The 23,241-nt window shown below is 44.9% G+C and overlaps 2 protein-coding genes across 2 annotated transcripts; both read right to left on the bottom strand.

Moving 5' to 3' along the window:
- Positions 1 to 869: 869 nt before the first annotated feature.
- ovol1a (ovo-like zinc finger 1a) lies at positions 870 to 8,447 on the bottom strand. The gene is made up of 5 exons (XM_079758492.1): positions 8,050 to 8,447; positions 3,336 to 3,607; positions 2,907 to 3,104; positions 2,478 to 2,622; positions 870 to 2,258 (listed from the first exon to the last, which is right to left on the bottom strand). The coding sequence occupies exons 1-5, from the start codon at positions 8,147 to 8,149 to the stop codon at positions 1,912 to 1,914; spliced, it is 1,062 nt and encodes a 353-aa protein (XP_079614618.1). The 5' UTR covers positions 8,150 to 8,447; the 3' UTR covers positions 870 to 1,911.
- A 4,444-nt stretch (positions 8,448 to 12,891) lies between these two features.
- Positions 12,892 to 23,037, bottom strand: LOC307090834 (E3 ubiquitin-protein ligase TRIM7). Its single transcript, XM_079757623.1, has 15 exons — positions 22,890 to 23,037; positions 21,300 to 21,441; positions 20,796 to 21,087; positions 19,257 to 19,474; positions 18,851 to 18,961; positions 18,610 to 18,705; positions 18,105 to 18,338; positions 17,650 to 17,797; positions 16,751 to 16,798; positions 16,271 to 16,297; positions 16,116 to 16,180; positions 15,531 to 15,641; positions 15,220 to 15,338; positions 15,022 to 15,118; positions 12,892 to 14,479 (listed from the first exon to the last, which is right to left on the bottom strand). Exons 2-15 carry the CDS (start codon positions 21,438 to 21,440, stop codon positions 14,315 to 14,317), a joined length of 1,872 nt encoding a protein of 623 aa, XP_079613749.1. The 5' UTR covers position 21,441; positions 22,890 to 23,037; the 3' UTR covers positions 12,892 to 14,314.
- Positions 23,038 to 23,241: the final 204 nt, after the last annotated feature.

Below are 23,241 nucleotides of genomic sequence, written 5' to 3'. Positions count from 1 at the left end.
AAAGCTGTCTCTGCTTGATAGACAGCAAAAGGTTAGCGAGTTTACATTGACTTCAACGTGGCCGGCGCCCCTGACTTGGAGGAGGGGTTTATTTCGAATGACCAATAACTAGCCTAGCCCAAATCATTGACGTTCAGACGCATTGAAATGGTTGCCGACAGTGACAAGTATATCACACAATTAAACGAGGATAAACGTTATATATTTTTGTTGATTTATTTCGTATTGATAATAGTTGATTAATAGTTGGCAGATATATTCAAGTGAATATTTCACGGAGGGGCGGTGTCACACCAAATTTGTACCGGGTGCCAAATTTGTACCGGGCACGTAATCCATACGTAATCCATTCCAAACCTGCCTGGCAACAGATGATCGCGGACGATCGCGTCGATTGACGTAGGAAGGTTCAAGAACATTCGCGAAGTCGTTCATTGAGTACAAGAACATTCGCGAAGTCGTTCATTGAGCGCGACAAGACAGATAGCACTAACTTTACAAATTACATTTATTAGCGTTCCTAACTTTATATTTGTATTGCATTTAATTGTTTAATTGAATTCAGCTAGTAAACTGAGTGTTTAATGTGTATCATAGTCTAGCTAGCTTGTGTTAATTTAATTGCGATAGTAGATAGATTATAGGTAATAGATAGATAAGCAGGCATTTACTAAGTGGTAAATGTTTTTTATTATTATTCACGTTATCCCCATAGCATTAAGCTATTACTGTTTAAGGAAATAGATAAATACATTGATAATATGAATAAATAAGTTTAAAATATAGTAGATAACTTAAAATAATATCCTTGATATAGTGTTTTTTTGGACTAAACCTTAAGGTAAAGCTGAAAATGAAAACAAGACAAGCACAGTAGGGAAATATTTATTTAACAAAGTGGCAGATATTTTGTGATCTAAGAATAGGTATATTTATATCATGTAGGTCTACGCACTCAAGATATTCACTGGTCCTGGGTAAATAGGCCCTTTCCATGTCGTTATAGGCTCCTGAGGTGGGACCGTTATTTAGCCGTCACCTTTGAAAACAGCCTCGGGTACCGTTAAGCGCTCGAGAGGCCGCAGCATGCAACGAGGGATTCCGGTGGATTCCTCCGACAAGACCCAACACGGAGCAGGAATTCAACCCCACCGAGGCAACCATTCTTGTCCTTACTCTCTCTAGCTTCTCTCTAATAAGCCGTTTCGGCATTCGTATCATTTAAGTTGCGAAATCCGTTTATAAATGAAACAAAGGAAAAAAAAAGGACATGAAAAGTGAAATATTTATTAAAAAGAAAGGAATTTGAGAAAAACTGAATTGTAGTGTAAAAGAAAGGCAAAAATCCGATAACTATAAGTACATCTGCAAGTTTTTGTTTGTTTATTGATCGTTTCTAAACCAAGCAGTGTTTATAAGCTCAAAAGGGAATTATTGTAATCTTAATCCAATCTTAAAGTACAGCTGCGTCAAGTAAACATGGAATAAAAAACTATCCAAAATATCTTTTTGCACAATATATTACTCCCTTTAATTGATAATATTCATAGAAAATGTAATTTCTCTGTACAAAAGGACCCACAGGTATATTTACACACAGAGTCCGTTTATAAGGACACACTATGGCTGGAAACTTTTTATACTTGGCAGAACGTTTTTTCATAATCTCATTCAAGGCATAATTTCTTCTGAATCAATATAAATACACATTTCCAACGAGCCCTCACCCATTCACACATCCCTCCCTACCTCTATTAATCCCTTCATACATCCAATGGATCATGCATACACACACACACACACAGGCACATGCACACACACGCGATCAGGCACAGACACAGGCTTTTGGAGGGAGTAGTGCTGTTATTGTTTTTGATGGCACACACACACACACACACACACACACAGTGTTCATTGCCCCGTAGATCCGATCGTGTCGTCGCTATCCACACCCCGGGGTGACCCGGCGTGTGACCCCTCCTCCTCTTCTCCTTCCTCTCCCTCCTGCCCTCGGCCGCCGCGGCGCGCCACCTTGTGGCGGAGGCAGGGGCTGTCGGGGTGGAGGCTCTGGAGGTGCAGCAGCAACTGGTCCTGGGTGCCGGCCGTGTGGCCGCACTCCTCGCAGACGTACAGCTTGTTGCGGCGCTCCTTGTACGCGTACTTCTGGCTCACCCCGTGGATCTTCTTCATGTGGGACTCCAGCGAGCAGCGCTGGGTGAACGCCTTGTCGCACTGGCCGCACTTGTAGGGACGCACACCTGCAGGGGGGAGGAGGGAGGAGGTGTGAGGAAAGGACGGGAGGCGGCGAGGTAAGAGAGAGAGAGGAACGGGACGAGGAGGCGAGGGGAGAGGGGAGGACAGTCGTCAGTTGAGCAGCAGACAACCGTCCCTTCCCTCTTCATAATAATAAAACGTATCGTATTCCTAATGTCTTCAATTCCGCAACGGTCTTATTGCTGCGTGTGTGTTCTCGGTACCTGTGTGTGTGCGCACATGTCTCTTGAGGTCGAAGGTGTCGTTGAATCCTTTCCCACAGTGGGCACAGAGGTGTCTCTTGTTGTCGTTGTGACACTTGATGTGACGGTTCAGCATCCTCTGGTACTTGAAACCCTTTTGACATACCTACGCACACACAATACAAAATCAGTCTTTGATCACAATCTTTTTTGTATTATTTGGGACGCATGTATATTTACTATGCAGTCATTTGTCAGACTCATTAACCAAAGCCCCCCCCCCCCCCCAGGGAATTCAGAAATGCTAAGTGATGTCTACAGGAAGACTGGATATTGATTATCGAACCCAGAACCTTACAGCTGGGAGTCGAAAAATCCTATCCACTAGACTATTCTTCGCCCAATATATCAGCTTTATCTGCTGAAGATTTAGTGGAAATCATCACAAACCTCGCACGTGTATGGCCCTGTAGTTCCTGCTAAGGAACTTGGACCCTGTTCCAAGCTGGTCGTCGGTGCGGGAATGCTCTTCGCCACCTCAACGGGAGTCATGGTGACGTTGTGGGAGGAGCAAGGACTAGAACAAGGAGGAGGAGGGAGTGAGAGGGAAGGGGGAAGGGATTCTTCTGGAAACTGACCCGTAGTCACCTGATGGAGGGTCAGGCCGAGAGGGATGGAGGGAGCAAGAAGAGGAAATGTTATTTTATTTATCTTGAGATAAATAATCACTTAAGGTCATTGAGTGCCTGGTTCTGCCATTTAACAATGGATTTAAGTCACACACACGGACATCACACACACACACAGACATCACACACACACACACACGGACATCACACACACACACGGACATCACGGACACACACACACACAACCCACCTTGATCTTGGAGCGCACATATGTTGGGTTGGCCTTCGATCTGAATCTGACCTCTGACCTCACTTCCTCCTCCTCCTGCTGCAGCAGCCGGGGTGTGTGTGGGGGGGAGGAGGAGAGAGGGGGCTGTCCCAGCAGGGTGCTGGCTGGCAGCATGGCCTGCAGGGGGGACGTCTCGCTGGGCGGGGCCCGGGGCTTGATGAGGCAGAGAGGACCCCCCTCTGCTGGAGAGGCCTCCATCTGCACCATCAGGCTGGGGGGGGGGTAGAACGAGCCTGACACACATAGAGAGAGAGAGAGAGAGAGAGAGAGAGAGAGAGAGAGAATTAAATCGTCTCATTCAACTACTTTGGCAACACGTGATGATGTCCAGCTATCATAGCCCCTTTATTGTAATTTCACTGAGAGATAGAGAGGGGAGGGGGCAGAGAAAGTACTATTCTCTGCCCCAAGAGAAAGCTATTCAAGAATCTTGACCATTTAGACGTCATGTCGTGATGCTTCTTGTTGTGATCGGAGAGAGTTTATAACTGTAAATATCATCAAATTGTGTGTGTGTGTGTGTGTGTGTGTGTGTGTGTTCGTGTGTGTGTGTGTGTGTGTGTGTGTGTGTGTGTGTGTGTGTGTGTGTGTGTGTGTGTGTGTGTGTGTGTGTGTGTACAACTACTTCTATTACTGACACTACTAATGGTACTACTACTAGAACTACGATCACTAGTTTGAGTAAAGCCTTCCGTTTATTGTGCTGGAGTGCCTTTAGGCAAGGCTGTCTGTTAACTCAGATTTAGTTCATGTTTGTCCACGTCTGACTATGTGGGTTCATCTTTTTGTGTGTGTGTGTGTGTGTGTTTGTGTTCATCCTGTGTGGGTGTGATCAGCTTGTGCGTGTGTCTGTTCATCTCTATGTGTGTGTATGTAGGTGTGTTCATTCCTGTGTGTGTGTGTGTGTGTGTGTGTGTGTATGGGTGTGTTCATCTCTATGCGTGTGCTTGGTGAGCTCCACATAACAAAAGGCTGCACACCGCTCAGCACACGCTAGCCTCCCGCTACTGTTATACAGGTCCGACTGGTCCGTCCTGTGCCACCGAACCCTCCACCTAGCAGCTTGTGTGTGTGTGTGTGTGGGGGTGTGGGTGTACATATGTTTTTGTTAGGCAACATATTTTTGTCAACCAATACACAACCGCATAATTGCACCAAAGAAACCAGCATTAAACAAGACAGACACGGGAGGCAGAGGGGGGTGAATTGAAATCAGTATCGCCCAACACAGTATCGCTCAAGGAAGTGTTCCTCGACCATTGGGTCGCAGATCAGTAATAGGTCTTGGACCACTGGCCATCGAGCCAAAAAAAACTGCTTTTTCTTCAATAAAATTGTAAATACGTTATTACAAATAAATTGATAACATATTTAAATTGTTATGGATGTGCCTTATTACATTAACAGCGCAATGAGCAACGGCGTATCATTTACTAATCACAACGATAGTGATTGAGAAAGTTTGCATTTGTCGACCGAAAACACACACGTGTCAATAAAGGTATTTCGCAGCCTATCAAATGCCTGGTGCTATGCGTGTGTTTGTGAAATGTGAGGCACATCCCAAAATCGCATCCTCGTTGCAGTGGATAGATGTGTCATACATAACCAAGATAATAGCAAAAAAAAACAACCTTTGATTAATTCGAGTTTGACTTGGCACAATAAGGATACGTTTGATACCGTTATAACTGTTTGAGAATTGTGAGACTGTTACCGTCTATTCATAAAACAGGTTATTACATATTTATCAACCTTTATTACACTAAAGGTTGATATTTTTCATGGCATTGAGTAAAGTATGGCATAGAGTGAACCTTACCCCCCCCCCCCCCATTCCAGCAAGTTAAACTATTACAAATTTGCATACAGGGCTAAAGTTACCAAAGAGGTTGAGGAGCACTGACCAAACAGTTTATCCAGGAAGTAGCTGCTGCCGGGGATGCATGTAGGTGTGAAGGTGTGTGTGTGTGTGTGTGTGTGTGTGTGTGTGTGTGTGTGTGTGCGTGTGTGTGTGTGTGTGTGTGTGTGTGCATGTGTGTGAGGACAGGTGACTTAAAGGTTGAGTCTGTGTTGAGGTCATGAGCCTAAGGCCAAACCCGGGAAGCAATTAAAACACAAAGACATGCAATCGAAGAGCCGTGTGGTGTATGTAACGGGAGTGTGGTGGGATGAGAGATAGCAGCACACTAAACTGTCTTATCAGGTGAACAGTAACCAGGATCAATAGCAGATAGAGGGCTTATATGAGCGGACATCTGCGTTTTGCTGAAGGCGGGCCTTCATTATGCTGCTTGGTGCCTGGAAGGAGGAAGGACTAGTGAAATGCAAAGGCAGAGTTTTGGATCAAGATTGACCGAGAAGTTTGTCACTTATTAAACTGTGGTTGTTTTAACGATAGTTAAGAGTCATTTAATGGTCGATGTTAAGTTGAGCCATTCATAGGCAACAGTTGAGGGTAGTCTCTGTGTGTGTGTGTGTGTGTGTGTGTGTGTGTGTGTGTGTGTGTGTGTGTGTGTGTGTGTGTGTGTGTGTGTGTGTGTGTGTGTGTGTGTGTGTGTGAGATATGCATTGTAGTTTAAAAAGTATTTCCTCTTCCTGGTTGTGTGACAGCCTCCACAGCCTTTTGGCTGATTATCTCATCTTGTGTTGTTTGTTCTCTTCCCTCCTTTTGCTCACACACAAAAAACTACAATGCAAGGGGTTTGTGTGTGTACAGGTGTGTATGCGTGTGTGTGTGTGTGTGTGTGTGTGTGTGTGTGTGTGTGTGTGGTAGGTGTCTGCAGTATGGATAGGCCCAATTGATTGTCTTAACCCCATCCAGCTGTGTAGTGAAGACTTGAAATTAATTCTGTGTGTTGTTTCTCTCCTCTCTAATGGCCCTGTTTTGATCTCCGAACCATTCCCGTTGAAGCCATGTATAGCCACCAGGCTCTCCTTCTGAAACGCATAGTCAACAAAGTGTTCTTGATAAGGATAGTACGTGTGTGTGCGTGTATGTGTGTGTGTGTTTGCCCAAGGCGTTCTAGATATTGCAGTAGGCTTCAAGAGGACCCAACAGCATTGTTATGGTCCGTTATATTCCTCTGATAAACATTAACCTGAGGCTCTATATACAGCGGATATAGAGACTTTAGATACAGGGACCAATGATGTTGTATTGCATAGTAGTTATATAGCAATATATCGTATATTATACAAGTTTGATTATAAAAGGCATAGTTCTATGAGTTTTATTTTTTTTATATTATTCTGATGATTTAATAATAAATAAAACCACCGCTACAAAGGAAAACATACATTACAATTTAGAAATTATTATTATTGCATGGCCTTGACGTCAACTGAGATTAAACTTTCTAAAGATCAATCTTAACCTATGCTATTGAGGTCACAAAAGACTTACAAATCACAAAAGAAATACTTTTGTGTGGGTGAGCAGTAGAAGTCAGGCAGGTACCACAAGTAACGGCACATACCAGAGGGAAGGAGGGGGAAGAGAGAGAGAGAGAGAGAGAGAGAGAGAGAGAGAGAGAGAGAGAGAGAGAGAGAGAGAGAGAGAGAGAGAGAGAGAGAGAGAGAGAGAGAGGTGAATGATTAAAAGTTAACGGTGATGGTGGGGGAGGGTATGGGTCTGAGAATATAGGTAAAGTGTGTGTGTGTTTTGGGGGGGGGGATACCAGGGTGTAGCCCGTTACTTGTTATCTGATACGGGGGACTCTGCCGCCAGAAGCAACAATGCGATTGTTCTTAAAGCCGGCCGGAGGGAGAAAGAGGGAGAGAGTAAAGGGAGGGAGAGAGTAAAGAGAGAGGGCGAGCGGAAGAGAGAGCCAAGATAGTACCAAGACCGTTGTACGTTCCATTAATCATCGCATATCGAATCACTCAAAGCTCTGCTTCCAGGACCTCCACGGATAGGCGTAGGCTACGATACATCGGTTAGCATCTCAGTCCCGTGCTAAGAACGCAGATTCTAAGTCCCGTTCACAAAACCTATCCGATAACCATCCCTATTTATTTCCGTGTGGTTCAAAACAATAAAATAACCTACGGTCTCGCTCAGGGAAACGGGTGAGCTGGATGTGCTCAGACGCAGTCAGGGGTTAAAGGTCTGCGTATAGCCTCCAATAGAAGATATCTATTATGGTAGAAGTCGGCCAGGTGTGCACCTTCACTAACATCGCTCACGCACACCACGCACACACACACACACACACACACACACACACACACACACACACACACACACACACACACACACACACACACACACACACACACACACACTTTAAAACCAGACGCGGACAGTATCGACAGTGAGTAATCAGCAATTAAAACAATACCTAACTAATCCATCCATCTCCATATAAATATTTGTATATAGCTTTGGCCAACTCCTCCCCTATGAAAAATGCTGTTAGATCATTAGCAGCCGCCGCTGCTCAAACCTGTTTGTCAACTTGTAACTTTTCTGATTGCCATGAAAGAAATCAAAAGTACGCCCATCTTCCCGAGCGACAATCTGAAAGATCAATTCCAACCAAACACTCATTTTAAAACCACTTTGTGTGGGGGACCTGAGGCAGAGTGCCGCCGCCGCCGCCCGGGCCCAGTGGCTGTGGGTGGGTTCCCGTTATATTCCGCCCCGTTAAACAAGATGGCTGAGGAGGCTCACCTGGAATATACACGTCCCCGCGCTCGTGGTCCGACACCTCGCTCCAATTCCGTTTACCAGGAGACACGCCGGTCTTCTTCACCAGGAAGGCCCGGGGCATGGTTTAACACCAGAGGGGAGGTCAAAAGGGGTCCGTGGGTACCGGGTGCTGCTCGCGGAGGATCGGTTCCTGGTTACCTAAGGGAGGACGCCTCCTTCAGGTGCTGCTGCTCCAACAAACAACCCCCACACTTGTCAACCTCCTGCCGCCGCGGTCAGCAGCCTGTAGTCCCGCGGGGATAGACCGGATGGCTGCGATCCAGGTGAGCTCAGGTGTGGGTACACCTGAGGCGCAGGTGAGCTCGCGTTCGGTAAGGTGGCAGAGGAATATAACGGCGGTGCGCGCGGCTCGCGGACAATCATCAACACTCCGCCTCCGGAGGCTCAGGTACTTTATTTAAAAGCAGGAAGCGGCGTCCACCGCGCATGCGTCGCCGATATAACGGTGACAACCACCAGGAGCTGGGTGAGGCCGCTACCTGTTGAACCGGTTTCTCTCTCTCTCTCTCTCTCCCCCTCTCTCTCTCTCTCTCTCTCTCTCTCTCTCTCTCTCTCTCTCTCTCTCTCTCTCTCTTTCTGTCTCCCCCCTCTCTCCCCATTCCTCTCCTCTATATCAATTCCGTACGGACAAGCGATCGGCGGCTAAACGCTTTAAAGGGAGAAAAAATAAGAAAGAAAGAGGGTTTTAAAGTCAGGCCTTTACAAGAGTGCCACGAGAAAACTCTAACAGCCGCGTGCATGGAGGCGAGCCCGCGCATGCCCTGAAGCTCTGTCCACACACACACACATACACACACACACACACACACACACACACACACACACACACACACACACACACACACACACACAATCTAGACTAGTTAGACGGCATAACGTTCCTCCCCCGTCGCTTCTAACTGTCCCCTTGCAATAGCTCGTCGCATCACTTATTGATTTCTGATGTAGCCCACCTGATGTGCTCAAGATGACGGAAAATGTAACTAATTACAATATGTTGGCAGAAGCATGGCAAGGCAACACACAAATGATAAGTTTGTAAATAAATACATTTGTGTGTACAAACGACAGAATACTAACTATCCTCAAAAAATAACTTAGCAAAAATGTGTTATGTGTGTTATTAATAATGTCTCATCATTTCATTTTGTGTATTTATCTGTATTGAAATTAGTTCACAAGTCACCCGTTGAGAAATTGTATCTATCAGCTGGATGGACTTAGAGATAAATGGATTGTGAAGGGTGTTATGAATGGAAGTACTTCTTCACGAGCTTTAGGATGATCAAGATAGATCAATGACTGCATAGTTTCTGATAAGTGTAAAAACCATTACTCATTTTCAGGCTAGACTTCAGAGCTACATGCTATCATGCTAATGTTCACTCAGTGACACCTTGAAAAAGAGGACCTTGTCTGTGGAGCATTGTACATCTTTGTTTGCATTTGTAATTAAGTGTGTGTGTGTGTGTGTGTGTGTGTGTGTGCATGCATCTGTGTCTTTATTTGTCTAAAGTAATAATAGACAAATAAAGCTCCTGGTAAATAATTAGGAGCCAGAATTGTCAACATCAATCATGTCAACAGACATGCTTTACTTTGTGGTATTCTACCAATAAGCTCTATGGGGTTATATGAGTCCCTTCATGTTGTTTAGTATGTATCCCACCTCCACTCTGTTGTGTGGGTTACAATCATATCCTGATTTACCACTAACACAAGCAGACACACACACACACACACACACACACACACACGCACACACACACGCACGCACGCACGCACGCACGCACGCGCGCGCGCACACACACACACACACACACACACACACACACACACACACACAGTTGAACATACCGCACCTCATTACATCTAGGGGTGTGTGTGTGTGTGTGTGTGTGTGTGTGTGTGTGTTTGCGTTGCTTGTTAACACACCCAGCAGGGTGAATGTGTGGTATGTTGCTGGGGCTGTCAGAGGAGTATGGACCCTACTTAACCCGCTGCTCCTTCCCTCTCCTCCCCCCATCTTGCTTTTATTCAGGTGTTTCCTGAAACAATATCTTTCTGTTCGTCCACCTGTCACCGTTCACTGCTGCGCTGAGCCCTTATGCGGCCACTTTCAACAAAAGCCACTTAAAGTGGATACAGATACAATGTCTTTAAGGTGAAGGGGGCGTATCAGGGCTGCATGTAGACTGCAGATTCTGGGGGATCACACCCAGAATCATTCAGCTGGGAGTCTAACACCTTAACCACCAAACAAACCTGCCCCGTTTCACGTCTCTCTGGCCATCCGTCAATGGACTGCATTTATGTAGCACCTTTCTAACCACGGGCCACTCAAATCGCTTTACAATATTGCTTAACATTCACCCATTCATGCACACATTCACACAAGGTGTCACGGCGAAAAAAAAGAATGCTTTATGCAAATGAGGATGGGAACATGACAGTCTGTGTTTGATCCTAATGTGCTGTCCACTTCCCCGACCACACCGACACCCTACCCTTGGCCAGCAACGGTTCAACGTGTTCGCCCACGAGAAACCTCCTGTGACCACAGCAAACCACCAGGGACGGGTCTAGCAGGGTGGCGGTGTACGTTGAGGCCATGTGCAAGCACCTTTCAGAAGATACAGATAGTAAATGGGTCTGTGTTTTTCCATACAAATAAACCCTATAATGTAACACTGGCTGTCGGACTGACTGACTGGCTGTCTCTCCTGTTAGTCCACATAGTTGATCTTTTAATGGATTTCCTTATGCTCAGCTAATGGGCGGTAGCTCAACCCGTGCGTGTGTCTGTTGTTTGTTTTGGCACAGATATAATTAATAGCATTGCTCAAGAGATACTCGCGAAGATCACAACTGGTCAGGTTACATGCCGGGGGGGGGGGGGGGAGAGAGAGAGAGAGAGAGAGAGAGAGAGAGAGAGAGAGAGAGAGAGAGAGAGAGAGAGAGAGAGAGAGAGAGAGAGAGAGAGAGAGAGAGAGAGAGAGAGAGAGAGAGAGAGAGAGAGAGAGAGAGAGAGAGACTTCAGGTCTCCTCAGGTGTGGAGCAGAGACACATTAGATGTGTTACCGTGGTGATGGTGATGGTGCAGTTGTTATGTTAATGGTTGTGGAGCCTTCCTTTGGCCCAGTGGGACTAGGCTCCACCATTCCACAGAGAAGGTAACTGTGTCATCCAGGGCATCCATTTCAACACCATCTCCATATTATAGACACCTCATCTCACGGCATTCTTCATGGATCCATCTCACCCATGAATCATTTGATGGGACCTATTCGCCCAATGTGTTTTGAATAAATGTTGTGGTTCGTTTTAAATGCAGAGAAGATATATGTTGTTGATCAGGTGATAGTTGTTGTTTCAATGAGGCTGGTGTGGTTGTCAAGGTGGTGGAGCAATTATCATGGTAAAGGTGGTTGTTGCCATGGTGATGGTGTTATTTTGATGGGGCAGATTTCATGGTGATAGTTGTTGTAATAGTTGCTGTTGCCGGGGTGTTGGTGTTGTGTTGACGGTCCCCAGAGCCAGGGGCCAACAGGAGACTGTCTCCGTGGTAACAGGACGGGACTTTGAATCATTTGTATAAGAAGGAGCCTGTAAGAACAGAGAGGATGTAGAGACAGGACACAAGGAGGTTGTTTTTTTAAGATGGATGCTTTTCATCATATAGTTTGGTTCCTTATGACACCTGTTTAAATTAACAGAAAATAACAAAAAAATGTAACATGACACTCAATGCTTGTTTATGTACTCTCACTCGTTTGTTTATGTTAAGCTTTGATATTTTTATTCCTTCTTTACTCACTATTTCTTTTTGGTTTTCCACCTTGTTGACTCCCCCCCCCATCTCTCTCACCGACAGTTATTCGTGTCTGTGCTTGCAGGTCGCAGTCAGAAAATACCGTTAGAATTGATCGCAACAATTACTGCGCGTGTGCGTGTGAGTGAGTGTGTGTGTGTGTGTGTGTGTGTGTGTGTGTGTGTGTGTGTGTGTGCGTGCGCCTGCCTGTGCGTGCGTGTTTTTTTTTTATACAAGATGTAAATCTCACAAGTAGACGTATTTTCTTTGTGTGGAAACTCAACGAAATCATCGAAGGGCAAATGTACGTTGAGAGAGATAGAGACAGAAAGACAGCAGCAGGGGAGCCAGAGCAATAGTAGACAATGGTTGAACCAGGCGACACAATGGATATAGGGAGATAGGGAGAGAGGGAGCGGGACGCTGGCACTACATGAAACTGAGCAAACAGATCATTCTTTTCATCCAGTTGAAAGAGCGGGGATTGCGTGAGGAGAGAAAAATGAATATAAGCTTGGATTGAATATACTATAATGGAGGAGAGAGAGAGAAAGGGCGGTGTTATTGCAGTATATATATATGTATGTGTGTTGCTTGTGCGTGTATGTACGTGTATGTGTGTGTGTGTGTGTGTGTGTGTGTGTGTGTGTGTGTGTGTGTGTGTGTCCGTTGACTAATTTGCGTAGAGAGCAACAGCAGACAAGAGGACACATGTGGCCGCTTGCAACACTACAAGCTCTATCTCCCACTCACACACACTCACTCACACACACACACACACACACACACACACACACACACACACACACACACACACACACACACACACACACACAGGCGTGCTTTTTGAATGGACTTGTCTTAGACCTGTTGAAAGCATCAAGCGTCATTGTCGTGTTTTCATGATTTGCAGCAGTCTGCCCTCTAGCGGTAACTAGGACCTAACTAGGACCTTGCAACACACAGTCGTCCCAGCAAATTAAACAAAGGCCTGTGGATAAGTATTATTTTATTATGGTCGTTTTATTATTAATATTCAAACATTGCCTGGCATTATATTTCTGTATTTACAACAAATGCACAAAGATATTTACAAATCAAAGGGGACTGTCCACGAAACTATAAACAAATAAACTTAACAAAAAATACATGTACATGCCTTTATCACTAGTAAGCTTGATTACTGCAATGGTCTCCTTACAGGGCTCGCAAAACAAACTCTAAGGAAGCTTCAGCTTGTTCAGAATGCTGCTGCTAGAGTTCTAACAAAGACCAAAAAATTGAACATATTACACCAATTCTTAAATCGTTACATTGGCTTCCTGTAGGTCCAAGAATTGATTTTAAAATCATGTTGCTAACTTATAAATCCCTACATGGTTTAGGCCCAAAATATTTAACTGATATGCTTCCACTACATAAGCCTTCAAGACCACTAAGATCTTCTGAGACCAATCTGTTAATTATCCCCAGAGTAAACACGAAACATGGGGAAGCAGGATTTAGTTACTATGCAACAAATAGCTGTAATAAACTCCCAGAGGATTTAAGACTTACCCTAACTCTGACCACCTTTAAAACAAGACTGAAGACTTTTATGTTCGCTTTAGCTTTCTGCTAAATCTTAAATACATTGCACTTTCTAAAATGCCTTTTTAACTTTCTATTTTTACTAATTTCTTTGCATGTTTTTTTTTACTTATCTATTATTTTATTTTATTGTATGACTGTTTATATGTGAATCACTTTGAGTCTGCCTTGTGTATGAAAAGTGCTATATAAATAAATTTGCCTTGCCTTGCCTTGCCTACCCTATCACAGCGTCCCATTTTTATCACCGATCCAAGAATCAATATATATATTTTTTTTTCAGAATATGGTGTTCATATATTTACAATTGTTCATGTATTAAATACAGGATAAATGCATGTATGTTACAAAAAATAAAATAATGGCCATAGGTCATAAACAAGAACATATACAGAATTAAACAGAATACATCCTAACCCGATTCTAGTCCCTCAAAACCCCAAATATGCATGAAAAACGCAACAAACAGTTTAACTGACTAACTAAACATCATATACAACTTTTATCAGAACGCAATTTAATGCCGAAACAATCCTAGTATTCCATTTTCCGCTGATGATCAAATGATTGTCAGCCATGTTTTGTTTTGAGCAATAGCAGCGTCCATAGCAGCAATAAAAACATTTAAACGCTGAATCTACATCAAAATATTGCAATTTTCACTGAGAATATGTCAGCCATCTTGTTTGTTTTTTGCAGACCGAAAGTCGCGTGACGTCAGAGGTCTTCAGAAAGGAATAGGCCAAAAAAAGTAAAGATCTCACAATTTTGGGACCGTTATTGTTAAACTACTGCGTCTCCCGCTGTGGGCCAACGTAGCTAACGCTACATTTTGGTGTGCGAGCAGGCTGCCAGGGCGGTGATGACCAGCGGCCCGTTGTTCTTCCCGGAGCGGTTGGTGCAGGGGCTGAAGAAGGGGTGGAGATTCTCGCTGAAGGTGTCTGTGAAAGTGTAGATGTGGATCTTGGCGCTGACGTTGTAGAAGGAGACCTAGAGGAACGCAGGATACCTCCATCAAACCACCACCCAGGGGTGGACCTAAACTATCTGCACAGTTCTTCACCTAGGGACCCCTGTACCGAAATCGACGGCTCCTGCTATTACTATCAAAAAACAGATATTTAGTCCAAAAATGTCGCAAACAAAAATTAAGGCACGGGCACATGTTGGACGTCCCCATGCTCGTCCTCGACTGAGCATGACCATGTCTTATTATTGTAGTCCAATAGTCTCTGAGGACGAGGCTAGGGTTAGAGTATAAACCTTGTAAAGGAACTAAATGATGTGAACGAATATCGAAGTTACAACCATAATTACCTTACCTTTGTTGTTATCCTTCTAATAGAAATACTTATCATACAAATACAACTATGAACTGTATTGATACTGTATCATACGATTACTCATCATGACAATACTACCATGAATCAAACTAGTGCTTCTACTACTACACTGACAAATGTGCCTACTTTGCCCTTCAAAGAGCTGATTGCCAAATTGGCAATCTCTTAACTAAAGTTGCCATGCCGTACCTGTCCCTTTTCGTAGTCCAGAAAGACGCCTATCTTGTGGGGCGTGTGGGTGAGCTGGACGTCTGTGCACGGCTCGTTACGGAAGGTACACTTGTTCCTGAGGGGAGAGGTGACGTGGTTTCATTTGATGTCTCAACATACTATGTATCCGTGGTACCGTTCCAATGCACCAATGAACCAATCAGTGTTGTGTCTTACTTGTCCCTTAAGCTGAGGAACCAGTAGCCGTTGCTAGGGGTGACCTCAATCTTCCCCTTCCTGTTGCAAGACTCACTGGCCACGCCTAGATCCCAGTCCGACTTCCCGGCCACTTCCACCTGGTCCCAACGAAACAGTAAGCAAAAATTTACTAACACCATGTCACACCCATTCACCTAAACGCACACAGGCACGCACACACACATACACACACAGGGCACACACACACACACACACACACACAAAAACACACACGTACATGCACACACACGCATGCAAACAGACACATACACATAAACACACACACACACCTCCCAGTAGTGTCTTCCAGAGGAGAAGGTCTCACGTCCCAGAACACACACCACTCGGTCAAACCTCGCTGGTCCATCGGGTAGTGGCTGCAGGCGTTCCCCACATTTCACCTACACACACACACACACACACACACACAGACACACACACACACACACACACACACACACACACACACACACACATTAGGAACACTTGCTTAGTGGGGACATTTTGATAACGAACTACACGCTATACACAAAAATGAGGAACTGCACTAGATGTGTGATTGACGCCCCCTAGAGGCACAGATATGCAAAGTTATTTCTGTCGCTTCTCTCAATCAAAACAGTAACAAAAGAGCTAGTTTGATGAAGTCTTAAGTAGCGTGGAAACAGTGGATCTCCTTAACACCATTGCCGGTGAAAATGTATCAGACTTGTTTCAGGCATAAATCATGAATGACATTGATATAATTTAAGTGCTAATACAACAGAATATTAAGTCAATATTTTCTCAATATTAACTAAATATGAATTAGATAATTTATGAACACAAAAGCAGTCTAGTAATATTAACGTGTTATGTCAATCAAAGCATTTCACCTCCTTCAAGTTGTCTGATAGGACGAGCCTGGGATGGGCGGTGCTTGAGTCCAGAGTCACGTCCACTGTAGAAGATGAGTAGGAGGAAGATGAATATCAAACAGAGACGACTTTGAGGGAGGATTTATTGTTTGTTGTGTGAAAAAAATACATACCTGCATACTCCTGTACTCTCTTCACCTCTGCAAAAAAAACCTCATATCATCATATTGAAACTAGTATTTCATTATTCTATGATTATTTACTTCCATTATAACATATTATTTAAGATATGAACAGTTCTACAACCCTATAAGTACCAGTATAGATGTTTAGGGAAAAACATAGGGATTTTTCAACTGTACGATTCCTTTACCTTTTGTTTGAACTATCTGATTGTTATTCTGTCAAACCAAGTCACGGCCAGAGTTTGAATAGGGAAAATTTCGGAGTGAGACTTCTTCTTGAGAGCGACTTGGTTGGACACAATAACAAACAGGCAAATTGAATTACATTTCAGCCCATTTTTATTGATTATAGGAAAGAGTTCTCGTTCGATACTGGTAAATTCCAAACATTATTGTTGGGAAATACCGGAAAATAGGATCCAGGTTGAAAAATACTGAATTAGAACGTTGGACTTCTAATTTACTTACTGGGCTGGGACCAGACAGGACCGGGTTCCACCACAGATCGATGAATACCTTGAGTAGAGTAAATCAAACATCAGAGAGTTTAAACATTTTTTAAGTGGCAATATTGAGTCAAGTATATGCTATGTAGTCACAGTGCTGCACAGTAGGAGAACCCAACGGAGGGCAATGGGCAGTACTGCTCATTTTGTCATTATTCTCTGAAGTACACACCACAACAGAGTGATGACAAGCCTTTAAAGAGAACGTTTTACATTTTACTAAAGAGTTGAAGAACTTTATATTGTCCTCTTTCCCTATACTATATATCTCTATGTATTGACCACCTCCATCCTAACTAACTCTATGGGGTATCTCTGTACTGGCCATCTCTATACAAGCAATCTCTATAGTGTATGTATGTACTGACCAACTGCATAGTGTATCTCTATGTACTGACCATCTATATGGTGTATATCTCTATGTACTGACATCTATATAGAGTATATCTCCATGCATTGACCATCTGTATCTCCGTTACTGACAATCTCTATGGTGTCTAGCTCTATTTATTGCCATTTAAATAGGGTAGCTCTACTGAATGATCAACTCTATAGGGTCTATCTCTATGTAATGACCATCACTATAGTGTATCTCTATATACTGACCATCTCTATAGTGTCTATCTCTACTGACCACCACTTTAGTGTATACTTTGTATTGACGTACTCTATAATGTCTCTCTCTATGAACTGACCATCACTATAGTGTCTATCTATACACTGACCATCTCTATAGTGTCTATCTCTATGTAATGACCATCACTATACTGTCTATCTCTATAGTGTCTATTTCTATGTACTGACCATCTCTATAATGTCTATATCGATGTACTGACCGTCACTATATCTCTATGTACTGACCGGTATCTGCAAAATGATTCAGTTGCTCCTGGAACTTCCCCAAAAGAGCGGCCAGCCTCTTATAGATGGCTCCCGTCCCATGGTCCGAGTTTAGGGACACCGCAAACCAATCCCTGGTTGGTGGAGGGCTGGAGAGGCCGGGGAAACCCTAGAGAAGGGGGTGGAGCCTAGGTGTGAGGTTTGTTGAATGAATCTGAAGGTTGACTGTGTATACTAGAGGAGGAGAGTAGATTGAGGTGGTGGAGGAGAATGGGAAGAGACGAGAGGAGGCGTAGCAGGGGAGTCACATGGGAGGAGAAAGGAGGAGTGGAGAGGAGACAGGGGAAAAGAGGAAGGATGAATAGAGGAGGGTGAAGAGGAGATAAGCATAGGCGAGAGAGGAGAGAAGGAGAGACGAAGAGAGGAGAGGAAAAGGAGAGGAGGAGAGAAGAGAGGTAGGATGAATGGAGACACACCTGGATGCAGTGTACGTGGTCGTCTGATTGGCTGAGCTGGGAGAGGTCTTGTTCCCTGCTCTTCAGGGCGGACACCTCCAGCTCCAGCTGACGCAGCATTTTCTCCCCATGGTGCTGAGTCGCCCTCCGCTGGACCTCCATCGCCTCCATCACCTCTGCCTGCGCCCGCTCCAACGCAGATGCCAGCGCCGAGAATATAGACAAACTGCCCGCCGTCTCTCGCTCCATCGCCATCTAGTGGCAGAGAAGGGCATTGTTTAAATTAAACTACTACTCCTTTTTGGTATGTTTTTATTTGTATTTGATCCTATTGATTAACACAATCATTTGGATCCAGTAACGTTTGACCGTAGCCGTTTTGTGATTAAAATACTCATTAGTGTCGGAAGATGAAATCAGTATATCATATATTTACATTGTGCTTATAATTCTTGTTGTAACTTTGTAAGCAGCCACCAGGTCATTAGGTGAGTGTGTGTGTGTGTGTGTGTGTGTGTGTTGTTACCTGCAGTTCAGTCACTGACATCTTGATCTGTTCCATCTTCCTTAATCTCTGTGTGATCATAGCCTGAAGCTGCTGCTGTAACATATCCATCCTCGCCTGTCACACAAAAGCACACGCACACCCACACACACACACACACACACACACACACACACACACACAAAAACAAAGAGCATCACTACATGAAACAAATAGTTTGCTCTGAGTTAGATCTCTCCTCTTCCTCCTCCGGTCTTCCCACCTTAGTATTCATCCATTCCGTTTCCAAGGAGACGGTGTCATGGCCATGGTGCTCAGCCCCAGGGGCATGACACTCCGGACAGACGACCCCTCCGTCGCTCCTGCAGTACACCTGTAACCATAGAAACAGCTCCACAGTAACCACACTGTACCTACAGCAACCACACTTAAACAACACCATCCCGCCAGTGTTAACACACTAACTTCACTCAAACAATAACACAATCACGGCAGCTTACACAACTACACTCACACAACTACACAAGTGGTGCAACGCTAAAATAACACAACATTAACACCACCACTACACCAACACAAAACCACAACACAGCGACTATGCTACCATGGTGACACCATCATCACCGCGGCAACCCCCTTGGCGGTAGGGCTGACTGTGCGTGTCATACCGTGAGCCCCCGGCCGTGGGTCTGGCAGATTGGGAGTCTCTGGGTGTCCCCCACCAGACTGAGGGTGAAGCGCCTGCGACCGGACCCCCGGGGCGTGGCGGGCGGGGCCAGCTGGGAGGAGGTGTGGCTATTGGACATGGTGGGCAGGGGAATCTCGGTGGGCATGGATGTTGCCAGCGGGGAGTTCAGGCTGGACATGGACACCAGAATAGGGGTTCCTTTCAAAGGGAAACCGGGAAAGTAGTCCCCAGAGAGGAAATTAGGGAAAGATAAGGAATTGTTTAAAGGTCCCATGGCAGGCTACTTTGTGGATGCTTTAATATAGATATTAGTTGGCCCCTAACACAGTATTTGAAGACGTTCCCGAAATTCAGCCGTAGTGCAGAATTACAGCCACTACGAGCCAGTCGCACATTGAGCTTTCCCCAAACACGCTGTTTCAGTGTCTGTAGCTTTAATGCAAATGAGGAGGAGAGAGGCGGGTCAAGGAGGAGGGTGGGGGTGTGGCCCTGAGCAGCTTGCAGCCATGGTACCATGCGCTCTGTTTACAGTGGATGTATCGCAATGGCGAGGCGCACACAGCCTTTTGCCGTGTTCTGTAAATATTCTAGAACACTCCAGGTGCAATGGTGGGAGTCCTGGAGCTCTATTTCTAAGTAATATCATATTATACATAGGTATCTATATCATATAATATTTATTGTCAAGGCCAAAAGCTGTGTGCGCCTCCAGAAGATATAATGATTCTCAAACGAATCTCAACTTCCACATCAATCTGAAGTAGACTGAAACGAGACATGTAGGAGAGAGGGATTGTCGCCCACGATTGTCTCCCGCCGGAGCCCCACTGCCCGCTTACGATGCACCACCGCCTCGGAAGCGGGCAGCGTGCCTCGCGGCGGACGAGGAAACAATCGCGGGCAACAATCCCTTTCTTCTCCTTGTCGCGGTTCATGTAGGCTACTTCAGGGAGTCAAAGCCCAAGTTCCTTTCCCCCCAATTCCTTCTTAACCATGGCTGAAATAACTCCCATTACGAGTCTCGTTGTGGAAATACCAGAGACGTCAGAGAACCCGACGTGGTATGCGCCATAACACTGACAGCGGAACGGTTATCCAAATAACAAAGAAGTGTCGTAGCTCATTGTCTCATTGGCGGGCCAAATTCTCTGGGCGGGCAAAGCAGAGAAGGGGAGGTAGCATTTCCCTGTATGACGACATACGGGGAAAATTCCAAATCGGCCCGTCCGAGCTTTGTTTTTTTCAAAGGCAGAGCAGGATACCTAGTGCTCGTTTTACACCTAACGCCATTTCTAGCTAGGGGACCGTAGTCAGGCTAGGGGAACTCATATTATTGTTAGAAAACCTCATAAAGTGAAATCTTCATGCCATGGGATCGTTAAGAGACGTCCACATTTAACTTGGGTCTCTGATGCTCTGAAGAGATCTTTGATCTACTAATGTATATTCATATACAAATTAATATACATTTATCTAAATGTCAGAATCAAGTCTGGACAGCACCTAGTCCAGTACTCACCAATGTCTAGGGGGTCAGAGTCAAACTTCCCCAAGGGTCTAGGTCTCCTCTTCCGGTCCTTACACATGACTCCCTCTCCTCCTCCCGCTCCTCCTTCCTCTTCTCCATCCTCTTCTCCTGCGATCCAGCCTCCCCTCCCTCCTCTCATGACCGTGGTCCCCCCATACCCTGCCCCGCCCGAGCCCAGTACGGACATGGACTTGAACTGCTCAGTGATCTCCCTCAGGGTCCGATTGACCTGGAGGTCGGGGCGCCTCTGGAACGCCTTCTTACAAAGAGGACACTCGTACACCTAGAGGAGAGGAGGAGGGAGGAGAGGGAACAAGTGGGGAGGGAGGAGAGGAAGGAGGAGAGGAAACGACAGAAGGTTGAGAGCAATGGAAAGGAGGAGGAGAGAGTGGTGGTTTGAACCATTACTTTGATTTACTGGCAGAGAGATGGACAGGGATCTACGTGTACCTTTTACTAACAGGTAGAGAGACAGACAGGTAGACAGACAGGTACCTTGGCTCCGTCCCAGTAGCGGTTGATGCAGCCCATGCAGAAGGTGTGTCCACAGGGTGTGGAGGATGGGTTAGTGAATATGTCCAGACAGATGGAGCACAGGAACTGCTCATCAGACAGGAGGCTGCCCAGTGACGACATCCTGTCACCAAAGAGAGAGTATTTAGAATTCAGTCAGAAGCTTTTATCAAAAGGGACTCGCAGTGACTTCTGCTACACCCGGTTAATAAAAGGGTTGGGAAAGTATGAATTAAATAAATTATGAAACTATTTAAAGAAATTCAAACGATGAAAAGGAATCAAGCAATCAATCACTTTCGTGCAAAAATGCAATGAGTGTCTGACAAGAGACACAACTCCGAAGTAAAATCAGTTTCAAATAGCTTAAGAAAAAAAGACTAGAAGAAAGCTAACCTATAAAGGTATGTTTTTAAGTACAATAAGTAAAACTAGAAAATGCATTTCCTGCAGAAAATGCGGTGAGTGCTGTAGTACAAAGTGAGGTTGAAAATGTTTTCTAATAAAGCCACATAGATTAAGAGATAAAGAAACGTTAAATGGCTTAAATCAAGTGAAGGGATTTGAACAAATGTTCAAAAGTCTAATTGGAGTAAACAATGTAAACATGCACACCATTTAAGAAAATGTAAATGGTTGGAAACGAATAAAGCTACAGCTGAATGAAAAGCGCAAAGCATTGCTAAAAATGCAGAAATGTAAAATGAATTGAACTGAAGAATTTGATAGGTCAAATGTATTGCCCTGCACTGCTGGTGTGTGTGTGTGTGTGTGTGTGTGTGTGTGTGTGTGTGTGTGTGTGTGTGTGTGTGTGTGTGTGTGTGTGTGTGTGTGTGTGTGTGTGTGTTTAAGAGAATAGCGAGCCGGTGCGTGATTAAAAGCAGCCCAATAGAGCGGGGAAAACTGCCCAATAGATTACTATGCTTACAATCATATAAGACAAATTTCCATGTTTAAAACAAAATTCTCTTTAAACTAAAGCTGCTGAATGGTCATTGGATAATCGTGAAACTTTATGAACTCCAAACAGTTGACTAAAGAAATAAACAAAAGTAATAAAAAAAAGGAATATTCAGATACAGTTTTCAAGATTCTCATTCCACATTCTTTAAATTCACGTACTCATTACAGCATGTCTGCGATTAGCTGTAATTATAGGGTTTCCTAAATACTTCTACTCTGTTTATCGTATTTTCTCTGTCTCTCTCTCCCACTGCGTCTGATCCCTCTCCCTCCCCATCTGCCCCCCTGCCCTCTTTCCCTTTCTACCCCCCTTCCAGCACTCTCACTCTTCCTCCCCTTCTCCCCCCTCTTTATCTCCCTCCCTCTCTCTCCCCATCTCCCCCCTCTTTATCTCCCTCCCTCTCACTCCCTATCTTGCTGTTTTTATCCCCCTCCATCTCTTTCTCACCTTCCCGCTCTCTCGCCAATCTCTATTTCTACCCCATCTCTCTCCGTTTCTCACCCCTCCTGTTCTCCCCCCCCCCCCTCCCCATTACCTTTTCTCCAAACTCCCCCCATCTCTCTCCCCCCCCCCCTGTCTAGTTCGTCGTGTGTGAGTCGGGAGATTACCTGTTCCTCGAGGTGAGACGTGAGCTCTGGAGCTCAGGTGTAGAGATGCAGGTGATATACTCCCAGCCCGGTACGTGCACAGGGTAACTTCTTCTCTTCTCCCTACTTCAGTCTGTCCCTCTCTGTATACCCTCCTTTTCGATTCACTATCCTGTGAAGTTCGAAGAGGACCCTGTCTCGCTTATACCTTCAAGGTTTCTACCCTCCCTTCTAAGCCCCGCCCACCTGGCTGAATGCCAGGAGGGTGAAATTCAGGTAAATGTTACCGGACTGGTTCAGAACAGATCTTATAAACAAACGTGTACACATTCACACACACACACTTACACACACACACACACACACACACACA

This window comes from Pollachius pollachius (genome assembly GCF_949987615.1).
Source record: "Pollachius pollachius genome assembly, chromosome: 20".
Taxonomy (NCBI): Eukaryota; Metazoa; Chordata; class Actinopteri; order Gadiformes; family Gadidae; genus Pollachius; species Pollachius pollachius.
The sequence above is the reverse complement of the archived record's forward strand: the minus strand, read 5'-3'. Positions and strand labels throughout refer to the sequence as shown.